This window comes from Podarcis raffonei, chromosome 9 (genome assembly GCF_027172205.1).
Source record: "Podarcis raffonei isolate rPodRaf1 chromosome 9, rPodRaf1.pri, whole genome shotgun sequence".
NCBI lineage: Eukaryota > Metazoa > Chordata > Lepidosauria > Squamata > Lacertidae > Podarcis > Podarcis raffonei.
In genome coordinates, this window is record NC_070610.1 from 63,024,966 (window position 1) to 63,038,003 (window position 13,038).

At 41.3% G+C, this 13,038-nt stretch overlaps 1 protein-coding gene across 6 annotated transcripts in view; it reads right to left on the bottom strand.

Annotated features, from left to right (window-relative positions):
- GRID2 (glutamate ionotropic receptor delta type subunit 2) overlaps positions 1-13,038 on the bottom strand; it is an 824,474-nt gene that overhangs the window by 348,188 nt on the left and 463,248 nt on the right. For all 6 annotated transcript variants that reach the window (XM_053404060.1, XM_053404061.1, XM_053404066.1 and 3 more), the window contains exon 4: positions 7,451-7,656. In XM_053404060.1, coding sequence (XP_053260035.1) covers positions 7,451-7,656 — 206 coding nt within the window. The remainder of the gene's footprint in view (positions 1-7,450; positions 7,657-13,038) is intronic.

Consider the following 13,038-nt stretch of genomic DNA (forward strand, 5'->3'; position numbering starts at 1 on the left):
GCAATTTAATTTTACAAATGGATTAAATAAATTCATGGAGGATACAGTCATCAATGCTAATAGTCACAATAGTTATATATTTTACCTCCAGTATTGGAGGCAGAATGCCTCTGAATAGCAATAGCTGAGGAACATTCAAGAGAGATGGTTGTACTCATGCTTGGATTGCCATATTTCAAAAAGGAAGACCCAAAAATTGTTGGGGAACAAAAATTTTTGGGAACAAACCCGAATAGTGATTTTAACCTTTTGGAACTTCCTCCTGACGCCATTTTGCCATTTCACACCCCCAAACCAGAACATATCAGGATTTTTTCTGATGTATGGCAAACCTATACTCATGCAGGGGTGGACTTTGGTAACCTTTTGTAATATGGTGCCCTATGCAAGGCCAATATTTGGTGCCCCAAAATGGATCTTCTCAGTTATGGATCTTCTCAATTTTGTGGCACCTCGGCTTGCTGTCCTGTGTGGCAGAACCACCTGCACTACCCTAAATCTGGTGCTGACTCATGGCCTTCAATTGAGCTTCCCATAGGCATCTGGTGGGGAATAGGATGCTGAATGAGACAGGCTTTGGTTTGAACCAGCAGGATTCTTGTCGTGGTATTGTGTACATTTCTTTGATATTTATTATATAGGTTCTGTTTCGTCCCTGTTCCCCACACTATTTTACATCTACATGAAACTACTAAGTGAAGTAATCCAGAGATTTGGACTGAGTTGTCATTGACACATGGATGGCACCTAACACTATTTTTCATCAAATTGAGGTGAAGTGGTAGGCATGATAAATAAGGGTTGGTGAAGTGCAGTAAAGTGAAGCTCAATACAGACAATATGGAAGTACTGTGGACAGGTGGTTCACCTGCTCAAGGGAGTGAAGTTCATCCTGTGCTGGATGAAGTTGCACTCTCTCCACAACTGGGGTGGCTCCAGATGCTGTTGAATTACAAATCCCATAATCCTTGATCACTGTCCATGCTGCCTGAGGCTAATGGAAGTTGGAGTAGCAAGTTCACAGCCTGGCATGCTCCTTGCTCCATTTGTGTTGCTATGTCTTCTGTGGCACAAAGTGCCATTTACAATCAGGCTGGTGTGAAAGCTGAAATCTTACCAGGACAGAGTTAGCCTGTCCTAAATTAGCCATGCTCTGATAATTTCCAAGTTAGGCTACTATAATGTATGTGACTTGGAGATGCCTTTGAAAATGGTTTGAAAATTGAAGTAAGTGCAGAGTGCAACTGTTAGATTATTAACTGGGATTGGATATTTTGATCATATTACATTTGTGGCTCTGAATCGGCTTCTGGGCTCAATTGAAAGTGCTGTTTTTATTTTTTAAAGCCCTTTGTGGCTTGGGACCAAGGTACTTCAAGAACCACATGCCTTCATGTGGACCAACCTGTAAATTAAGATCCTCAGTGAAGGACCTCTTTCAGAAACTTCTGGAACACTCTCCCCAGACAGGCTCATTCACTGCTTGCTGTAACAACAGCACCTTGGTAGGTGGACTCAAATCCAAAGTTTATTTCTGCTTTATGTGCAGGTCAGTGTTTTAGGCTCTTGGGGATTATTTACTGAACACCCAGCACACCATTTGGGAATTGTCCTTGGTTTTTTCTTGCAGGTTCATAGAGGTGACAAATCACTACTGCTGTGCCCTTAACAACCAATTTATCAGCAATGAATTTAGCCTGGACTATACAAGGAGCAGAAGAAGAAATACAGATCAGAATACAAATCCATGATCAGGAGAATTTTTTTCAACAGATAGGAAAGTGTTTGACAGAGGATTTTTCTTGCTTCCTTAAAGCAAGGAGTGCCAACCTGTTCAGTGTGGTGGTTAAAGGAGGAATTTGAGAGATATTGCGAAGTGATCCTTTTAAGCCTTAAGCTCAATTGCAGATTTTGTGAAGACAGTAGAGTGGATACTTCCTTACAGAGCCACAAAACCCAGCCAATAAAAAACATTCATTTATTACTAGCAAAGATAATATATAATAGGGCATATTGCACTGGATTACTTATACTGGAAGAAGTTACTAGTGCTGCCAATAGACTCTGAAAAGCAGTGGTAGAAACTGAGATATGAAAGCTGGGTGCTAAATATCACCTTAAACCAAGGTTCTGGGTGCAACAACAGAATGCCTAGGCATGCTTTTTTATAACAAGAATACAAAGCTGAAAATGAATGAACTTTAGCTAAAATATTAAGTTCATCTTTCACATGGTCTAGTCCTTCTCCTGCCCACCTCCATAATATTCTTAAGAGGGTCTCTTCTCCAGTCTTCAGAGTAGCTGGCAGTGGGGAGGCAGAAAAAGGTCCTCCTTTCCTTCCATTCTGCAGTTTTAATCTGAAATCATAGGAGCAGCACTGAGCCCAGAGCTCAGAAACTGCGCGCACTAATGAAATTCCCTGACGCAAAATGCGCCTAGAACAATGGGAGTTTCAAACAGTGCTGAAAAGGGTAGCACTCTTTGTCAAAGAAGTACAGCAGAACATGTATAAAGGTTGTGTAAGTGTTATTAATGAGAAAACACAATCCTTCCCTGAGGAACGTGTCAATAGATTTAAGGAAGGAAAGAGAAGTAAAAACAAAGTGGAATGGTGAGCAGGAAACATCTGATTTCAGCCTTCTTAAAACCAGTATGGCTGCAATCCCACTAATTCAATGAGTGTTTGAGGTTGTTTAATTTAAGTAGGGGCCTATGGAAGGTGGCAAGGTGTGTACATGTACAAACACACACGAGAGAGAGAGAGAAAGAGAGAGAGAGGGAATCCTGTTCTTCCCTGCTCCTCTACCTCTTCTGCATACACACATAAACACAGACATATATGTTTCTCTCTCATTTCTACTTCATAAGGAGTAAAGCCCTACAGGACATAATGGGAATTGCTTTAGACTCAGAGTAAGCCGTCCAGTGCAAGCCTAAGCATATGTGCTTAGAATTATATATCTACAGTGGTACCTCGGGTTAAGTACTTAATTCGTTCTGGAGGTCCGTTCTTAACCTGAAACTGTTCTTAACCTGAAGCACCACTCTAGCTAATGGGGCCTCCTGCTGCTGCTGCACTGCCGGAGAACGATTTCTGTTCTCATCCTGAAGCAAAGTTCTTAACCCGAGGTACTATTTCTGGGTTAGCGGAGTCTGTAACCTGAAGCGTCTGTAACCTGTAGCATATGTAACCCGAGGTACCACTGTACTTAGAAGCAGATATGCTTCTAAAGTAGATGATGGCCACAAGTAGTGATGGCCACCAATTTGGATGGCTTTAAAAGAAGATTTGATAAATTAATAGCAGATAAGGCTATCAGTGGCTACTAGTTCTGATGGTGATGCACTGGCTCCGCTGTCAGAGGCAGTGTGCCCTGTGAATGCCAGTGACATTTTTGACTTGTAACTGAGATCAATGGCCACCCACCATCTTCATGTATTTAAAATGCAACATATGAGATCATCAAAGGAAGTTATTGCTGACAAGCAGTCTGTTGGAGATGCATGGTTTTCAGAATGGCACAGTAATTAGACTGCACAATATGTTTTTAAGCAAAAGTTTTTGAGGAGTTTTCAGTCATTTGTGGTGTGGGCTATACTAGAAGGCTGAGAAGAGAAGCCAAGCAATGTTCCACATTGCCCTGCATTACATCTTGCTTCCATTCGGCTCTCTTACAACCTTCTCCCTGTTTTCCTTGGCCTATGCTCTGAGATCTATGGTTACTGATTTTCCAAGCCTCTGCTGGACTTATTGCTGGACCCTATTCTGTCCATCTGTTGGATCTGGCAGACGGTAACCTTTAGAATCAAAACAATTAAAACCTGACTGCACAATGTGATAAGCAGGGAACTCAGCCAGAGGTGTCATCAACACCACTCTGGGTGCATTGCAATAGAAATGGTAAAAATAAAAAATGAGCTCAATTGATAAGAAGTTGCCTTTTTGTTTTAATCTGTGTTATAAGAGAAGGAGGAATTATAGTGTGTTTGGTCTTCCTTCCAATGCAATAGCTGTAAAATATTGTTATAAGTTTGTGGGGTGCTTATAATAACAATGATTTTATTATTTGTACCCCGCCCATTTGACTGGGTTGCCCCAACTACTTTGGGAGGCTTCCAACATATGCAAAAACTCCCCTTCTAATTCCTGGGTGCCAGGCACTGGGTTGAACATAGTAAAATACAGGCCAAACCAGTCTTTCCATGTCCAGGCCAGCCTGAATGGCTGAGTTACTAAGCAAACCAAGTCATGACCCATCAAAGAAGCCATCAACAAGGCAGAGTCTTGCTTTGGCCACCTACCAGTCTTCCTCTAAGCACTGGAGCATTTTTTAAAAGTGGTTACCTGGCCCAGTGGAGGTTAGCATTTGTGGTGGTGCGCCCTGCTAGGTTCCAGATAATTGCCAGACTATACCTTGTGCTGTTACCAGACCTGACAGGGTCAGTTTACTGATGCACAGTGCTTTGCAAGCTATGACAAGACAGGCGACTTCACAGTAAATGAATGTAGCATTCAGTACAGAAAAGAGCCTTTAGCCATGTGTGATAAGTAGAGTAACTCAGTGATTCTTAATGTGGTGATGGAGATGAGATAAATATGCAAGTGCCTTCATTTTAATCTGTTACATTTGGGAGGGTATGCATATATTTTGTACAAGCAAGATTGCTGGATTCCAAAATGACCCAATGCAAACTACTCCTCTCGCCCCTTGCTTGAGATCAAAACAAAAAACTGTACAGCGCATTTGCGAGAATGCTGATTTCTATTGCATTACCCTTTGTCTTGGCAATCTCATTTGTTCTTAAGTACCAAAGTAGAGAAATTGAAGTGATATATAACTGGGTTTGGCATTGCCACTATTAACAATGCACAGTTTTCTCACTTTGTTTCATTCACCTTTTGAACTTGCAAAATATTGAAATGTTCAGTGACTCTCTTTCTGTGATCCCGCAGTCTGTAGATTAAAGAATTTAAACAAAGTCTCTTGGAAGCTTCAAAAATGAATAACTGCTTAATAAACATACTTGTAAAATATTCAGGTGGAATGATACTTTTTTTTTTAAAAAAAGCAACCAGTCAGGTGAAAGCAGAAAAGGGGTAAATGAGTTTTTCTTAATTCATTCCAAATTATGGATTTTTCAGTGTACATTTGCATTTTGTTTGTGGAGTAGTGTGTACGTGCATATATCAGGGACAATTTAGAATGCTTTGCAGGATTATAGTATTTACATTTTCCATTGTGTTTGGCATATTTCATGTAGTTAGAATAACAAACTATCTGCATAGAATACTAATAACACATAATAAAATGTAATGCACACCATTTATAATGTTCTACTTCTAAAACAAAACAAAAAAGAAGTTGAATCACATATCTTTATATACTAGCACATCAGTATATTATTACACAACAGCCCAATCTCCATAGTAGTGCGAGATCTGGGGATCCAGGCACTTTCTCCGGGTTTGTGTTTCCTTTGGAAATGAGGCACAGCAGTGACTGTGCTGTGTTTATGATATATCGTTTATGACATATATGTACACATATATACAACCTGAGCCTATGATAGAGGGGCTCCTAGGGTTACACTCCAAGCAGGTCCTGTTTCTCCCATGGCTGCTACATTGGATTCAAACTGCTGGCCCCCATTCTGCTCTGTCCCCCTTTCACCAGTTTGCACACTGCTTCTATTGCAACTATTATTCCTTCAATGGGGGGGCAAAGTTGTTGCAAAAAATCAAAAAATGCAATTTTTGAGATTTTTCTGTGAAAAATCGGCACTGCTGACAAGGACTGCCATACGCCTGGATTTCCCCGGACATTTTTTTTGCCAATTTCCGCCCGGACACTGCTGCCAACTGCAGTATGCCAGATATGTCCAGGAAATCCTGGACGTATGACAACCCTAGTTCAGGGCTGTTGTGACACTGCAGTCGTCCAATCCTGCTTAACTGTGTGTTCAAAAATTCTAAACTCACAGTGGCAAACTGGGCCATAGCACATAATTCAAACATCCTCACCATTTGGTGAACATCATGCTGGTATGTATAATGCCTCAATGATTCATTAATGCTATTTTGGCCCTCAGTAGGTAGCTTTCAGTATGGGACCGCACTCATCAAGAACGATGGAAGGAGTTAAGTGCAGCAGTCATAATACTTTGTTCCTAATTAAAAAGGCTAGGGTTAGTGTTTCTCCCCCTCCCTGGTTCATTAAACAATGATGACTGTGGACACATACTCTCAAGGGGCCACTTTTTAAAAATATCAGCTTACCAGGATATTTAAAAAAGAAATATGCCAATCAATTAAAAATAGTGAAATAAACGTAAAGGAATAAATCAGACAGGCAGGTAATTAGCCAAACAATAACCATAAATGCTAATGAGTTTTGAAGCAAATTATTTTACAGTTTCTGGATATTTTACTCCTAGGATTACAAGGAAATTCTCCTGTGGATGACAACATACACAAACTCCATCAAAATAATGTGTTATGTTAGAACTGTTGCTTTTTAAAAATCTATGCTTATTATGAATAAGATAATAAATGGGGGAAATGGTGGAAAGTTGCCAGGGACTGAAGAACTGAAGGTGGCACACTCTGGTTTCTTGCCACAGGAGAACATGGGCCCTGAAATGTTGGGTGGCCATCTTTCAGGTATGCTTCAGTCCCATCCAACTCTATAATTCTATGATTCTGTCCTTCTATCAGGAGAGAACACTCTAACACTACCCGCAGACCAGAGAAAAAAGAGCTACTAACTGCTACCCATCCAAGAACATCAGCAAGGAACATAGGAAGCTAAGTCAGCTCACTGGTCCATTAAGTCCAGTATTGTCCGCATTGACTTGCAACAGCTCTCCAGTGTTTCAGACAAGAAACATTCCCAGCCTTTTCTGGACATGCTGAGACTTTGTGCATGTAAAGCAGCTGTTCTGCCACTGTAGCTCAGAGGTAGATCACCTGCCCCCCAACTTGATATAAATACACACTATACCTAGTGCTTTGTTTCAGGGGGTACTAAGGGGTACACAGTACCAACATCTTTGTTGTTGTTGTTACAAACAACAGGTGCACCGGCACCTTTTTTTTGGGGGGGAGCACTGCTTATACCTCACAATTTAGTTCTACCCTTAAAGATCAGATATCTCTCTCCCTCCCTCCCTATCTTTCTCTCCTCTACCCTATCCCTTGCTCCATACTGTGTGTCTTGTAAGGCTGATGGTACTCTCTTTTATTTTAATTAAGTGCCACTCAATCAACTGAATGCCACAAAAATGGAGGGCTAAAACATCTAAATAAAAATATAGGGGTGAGTATAAAGTGTAAAGAGATTTCTTGAAACAAAAACTAAGAACAGAAGCCATTGATCAAAATAAAACATAATTCCAGAAAGAAACCTGAGTTTAAAGGTGAAGATAGAAGTCAACTGGTGCTTACACTTACCTCTGCAATGAAAGACTTGGCTGTGGATGGGTTCATTACCAGAATGGCTCGTCTCAGTGTATCCCGGTAGCGGTTCAGCTCTTCAATCCGCAAGGTGGCAAAGAGCCCTGTGATCATTTTATTGATGTTGTTCTCTACTTTCTGCAGTGCTACATCCATTCCCTGCTGAGATACTTTGTCCAAAAACTCTTGTATTCCTCGGATATCTGGGAACATCAAAAGCCCATCAAAATGCTAATTAGCATATAGAAAGACGACAAAACCGATTTTGGCTTATCTGGGAAAAAAGGTATTCTGCCTCATGTCAAGCAACCACCCCCTGAAGGCCACATTAACTTAATATTCATTGGAACCGTTCCTTAGCTATGCTTGTGACATGTCCTAAAGTGCTAATTTGTGTGAAGGAATTTTTAGGCACTGGTTCATTTTGAAAAGAACCATTTTTAAAGGGTATTTAATTATCCCTGGTTGCCGTCCTCTTTTGCCCATCGTATTGTTCCAGATTCTGACTAACCTTATGGAGCTCTGAAAACTATTTCTCATTAAGTGACTCCTGCAAAGAAGAGGGCAATAAGTTATTTTTTTTTAAAAAAAAACAACTACCTACAAGTGATTTCATTTCATTTGGATTGAGCCTAGAAATCTCATTATAACAAAAACATATCTGCCATTAAAATAAAAAAGACGATACTTTATTCAGATGAAAATTTAGCAACAATTGCATACAGTGGTACCCCGGGTTAAGTACTTAATTCATTCTGGAGGTCCGTTCTTAACATGAAACTGTTCTTAACCTGAAGCACCACCTTAGCTAATGGGGCCTCCTGCTGCCGCCGCACCACCAGAGCACGATTTCTGTTCTTATCCTGAAGCAAAGTTCTTACCCCGAGGTACTATTTCTGGGTTAGCAGAGTCTGTAACCTGAAGCGTATGTAACCTGAAGCGTATTTAACCTGAGGTACCACTGCATATGTTAACTATGAGAGAAGGTATGCTATCTAAAGCAAGTATCAGCCCAAGAGACCTTGCCTCTAGGGGAAAGACTTCCAGAAGTAGGAAGAGGGTCTCCAATGTCTGTTGACCCCTCACAAGCCGTCAGGCTAAGGAATGTCTTGGAGGGAAAGGGCAGAAACATCCAAGGGTTGAATCAAAATAGGCAACTGTGCAGGCTCCCCATACCCTCCCCAAATCTACACAATCCAGAGTTCCAGGAAGGAGGTGAATTGACATGAGGTTACAGAGAAACCTCATAATTATAGTTAGTATCTTGCATAGAGTAAACACCCTAGAACAGGAGTCACTGATCCATGGGCACAGCTATATTTTGTTAGTGAGTGCTGTGGCCACCCTCATGGATAAACCACAATGGCAACCCCTTGGCCAGAATACAATTTGAAATTCCTCCAAAGTCAAATGGATCTGGATAGGCTTCCTTGAAGATGGAAAGTTTGAAAACGATGGGTGGGATTCACCTAACCAGCCCCATCAGTAGAAGCCCTCACAAGGACTCCTGCTTGCATATCAGGGTTTCACCTCCCCTTATGCCCCTGCACACCCCAACATTGGCTCAGTGAACCCACAGAACAGCATCCAGGGGGATGAAAAGGGGGGTTGTTCCATGTGGCAAGCGAGAATGCTTCCACAGGTAGAATGATAGGGAAAGCTTAATATTGAACTCCACTTGCTGGGTTTAGAAAATTATGGATTTTCTGCAACCTGCATATCAGAGTTAAAATAAAATATAAAGAACTAAAGCCTAAGAGAAAGAGTGGACTTCTCTTTAGGAATCAAGGGATGTAATTGCTGTATTTAGCCACAGATACTTCAGGAAGTTTGAAGTAGCGCAAAACATTGAAGAATGGTTTAATGCTGCTAAAGTGCATGCTCATTCTAAAAATATACTTCCAAAAGATAGTGATGCTTAATTGCAGCTCCTATTTAATGTCTAAATCAGGGAAATTAAATTCAGTCTAATCAGTGCTGTTAGAGGCCTTTTTGGCACTTCAAGGCCAATTTAAGAAGCAACACAATTATCTGAACTGCTACAAATGTGCCTGATTTTAAGTGCACCATAAAAAATATATGCTCCTGCTTTAACCCTTGAAATATATAGCTGTACATGGCTATTCTTGCACTCCTGAGGAGTTATCAGCAATATTGGAAGAACTTTTCAGGTAAAAATACTGTGATTATCTAATACCTCCAGGTGGTATATGATGATCTAGGTAGCTATATCCCAGATGGAGAATTTAAGTCCCTCCCCTCCCCAAAAAAAGCAAGTTCAAGGGCTGCAACTCAGTGTAAATTAAATGTGTTTAAGAGAATTGGTGCAGGACAATAGCTGAGAGGCAGAGTTACAGACAGAGGTGAGTGCAATCTCACCTCTGCCATGAATTCACTTGGTAGCCTTAATCTTAGCTTCACATCTGTGATATAGGTATAGAGGAGGTGTCCTCTAACACAACAATTTTAAGAATTACAATAAGATAATTTATGTAAAGTGCCCCCAGGGCCCCCTATAATTGGTGCCTATGCTTCTCTCTGATGCTGCTAGGAGAAGGAGAGGATTAAGGATCTGTCATGATCCTAGTCATGAAGTGTAATCAGGATACCAACACAAAAAGAAAGGTGGCAGAGTATTCAGCCCAGTCAATGTTGCAAGATGAAGAGCTGCCAGCTCTGAGTCCGTAATTACCCCAAGCTAAAGCCCAGTCCAGGAACTCACTGAACTAGAGGTTGGACCCCCAAAGCAACAGCTTCCTGAAGTCATATCCTCCCCCCAAATCCACACGCCAAGGGAGAACAGACAGAAAAGTCCTTTTAACATTCTCTACTGCTCAGAAATGGGTTATGTCTAGGAAATAAAGCTGGGCAGATTCCAATATATGGTTTCAGATAGATTTGGATATTTGTTGGGACAAGTTCTCTTTTCCTTGGGATCTGTCCAAGGTGCTGAAGCACCTCTCTCTAAGCATTCTTGATGTCCAGCGTATGAAAAAGGGTGAACTGCTGCTTTCAACCTAATAGATCAGGTGACCAAAGGAGCCAAATAGGGTCTGATCTGGTCTTATATAACTTTTGGCTCCATTTTCACTCCTTTGTCTAAGTAATTTGTCATCCTGCCTATGCCAAACTGCTTAGAAACTGCTTTGATCTTTGATGAGCCACCAGCTGTTCCATTCGCTTTCTTCCAAAAATTTAGCCCTGACATAGAACCGTAGAGCTGGAATGGACAATGAGAGTCACCTAGTCCAACCCCTTGCAGTGCAGAAATATTTCGCCCAATGTGGGGCTCAAACCCTGAGACTAACTCTGAGATTAAAAGTCTCACACATGTTTGAAAAAGCTTAGCTTGACACGTCAATGAAGCTTACCTAACTGTGACGTGAGTATAAACTAAAGGGGCTTGTAAATCTCGCTTTGTCTTTCAGATGAGCTTTACAAGTCCCCTAATTATTCTGTGGCTCAGGGTAATTCCCCAATGTCCACTCATTCTTGCATTCACCCACTTCACCCAGTCCTCCAAATTCCTCTCCCCTGCCTTTTAAATATTGGTGCAGCCCAGCTGATCAGCACTCAATCCAATGGAAGAGAGACAGTTCCCAGTGGCCCATGGGAGTTGTAATTTTTCCAAGGGCTGCTACAATGTCAATCTAGCTTCCAGAGTCAAATGGACTCATAAAAAGAAACTTGAGCTATTTCTGACTTTTGGGGAAAATCTCTGTGCTTAATTCTGAGGCAACTTATGAAGGTTGCGGGGAGGACTAATCAATCACTGATCATGATACAAATAATAATTAACCTAGGACATACCTGCTGGAAAATTCTATGATGCAAGCTGCACTGAAATAAATGAGAGCTGTGCAAGAAGAGTTTATTTAAATGTGCAAGCGCTGGATAATCTTGTGGCGGATTGTGGCCTTGTGTTTGCACTGCAGCAGTGTTGGGAGTCATCAATCACTGTTTTTTCATATGGCTCTTTTTTCTGTTTAAAGTCTAAGCCATCCAAAGGGGAAGCTGGGGCTTCTTCCAATCTATCACCAGTGACAGCAAATGAGCAACCATGAGCTTGCAATGTGTTCATCCAAACTTAAGAAAAAGGAGTACATGATTCCCAAATGGATAAGTCTACATTCACAATGAACTTGACCAGCTTTGGAGGAAAGGCTGGGGAGGACTATGCTCCCTGATAAGGATGACAAAACACAGCCACAATCTCCTCAGGTTTTTCTAAACTTAATGGGAAACTACAAACAAAAAAACTGTAAGTAACAGAAAATCCATAGTTACGCACTGAGCATGTGGTAATTCAAGTATCCGTCATCAAACTATACATTTTTAAAAATGTCCTTATATACCATAAGACGTATTTTTCCTTCTCATACTACTCCTGAAAATATCATGTAACTCAGTTAAAGGGAAACACACTTCAAAATTTTCCCTGGGTGATTTACGCAAAAGACTGCTTTGTTTCCACTGCTGATGAGGAAAGCTGTTGCATTAACAAATGATGCTGTCCAAATTCTTATCAACAGTGCTTTATGAGCCTACTGCAGTCATCCTTCTTTGCACAGCAATAGCTGCAGTAGCAGGGATCCTTCGTTCTGGAACCAAACTGCAGATTGAGGAGGCATAGTTCATATAGATTCAGAGAAATTCCGTAGATAATAAGGAGACCTTGCTGTGCATATTTCCATGAGATTGTTTACTTATAAATTTGATCACCATCTGCAAACCACCGAGGGCCCATTCCCAGCCGCAGCATGCACTGTAGCAATTATGTTTCATAATTTAATTTTATTGTGAATTGTATATTTATTTTATTTACTCGTTATATTTATGAGGCACCCAATAAAATAATTTCTCTAGGCACTGAGTATGTTAAAAAAAGAGAATGAAATGTAACAATAATTGCTTTCTTCAGCTGCAGTGATCCAAAGTGGATCTCACTTATATGAAGAACTACAAAATGCTAAAATAATGAGCAAAAATGGTTGCCTCTTGCCATAAAGGGGGGGGGGGAGGTCACTTGAAAATGTGTGCACTGGAGGAAACTTGTATGAAGCTAAACCACAGAGTGAGTCCCAAAAAGAACAAGGGGAGAGCCTGCTATATCAAGCCAATGTCCCATCTTGACCAGCATCCTGTTCTCACAGTGGCCAACCAGATGTGACCTTTGAGGCAACAGCAAGAGACATCGAAGGAGATTCCCAGCACACATTACCAAAGAAACCTGCACTCTCTTCACTTGTGATTACCAGCAAAGGGCATACTGCCTCTGACAGTGCAGGTAGAACACGGTGGAGGTGGAACAATCTGCCTGAGTCCTGATGAAGTTGAACCTTAGTTCACCCACATGTGGGTGATCTAATGTTGTTGCTAGGAGCTGGTGTCAGCCAGACCCAATCACCACACCACCCCACTCCACCCCACCCCAGTTTGATTGGAAATTTGACTGGAAACGGAATCAGCCAGTGATAGATGGGGCTGATGGCTGCCTCTGCTTCTTCTGCCAGCATATTCTCAGACAGGCTGGGATGGGAGAGGAAGCAACAGCAGCAGGAACTTGATTACCAGAGCGGAATTTA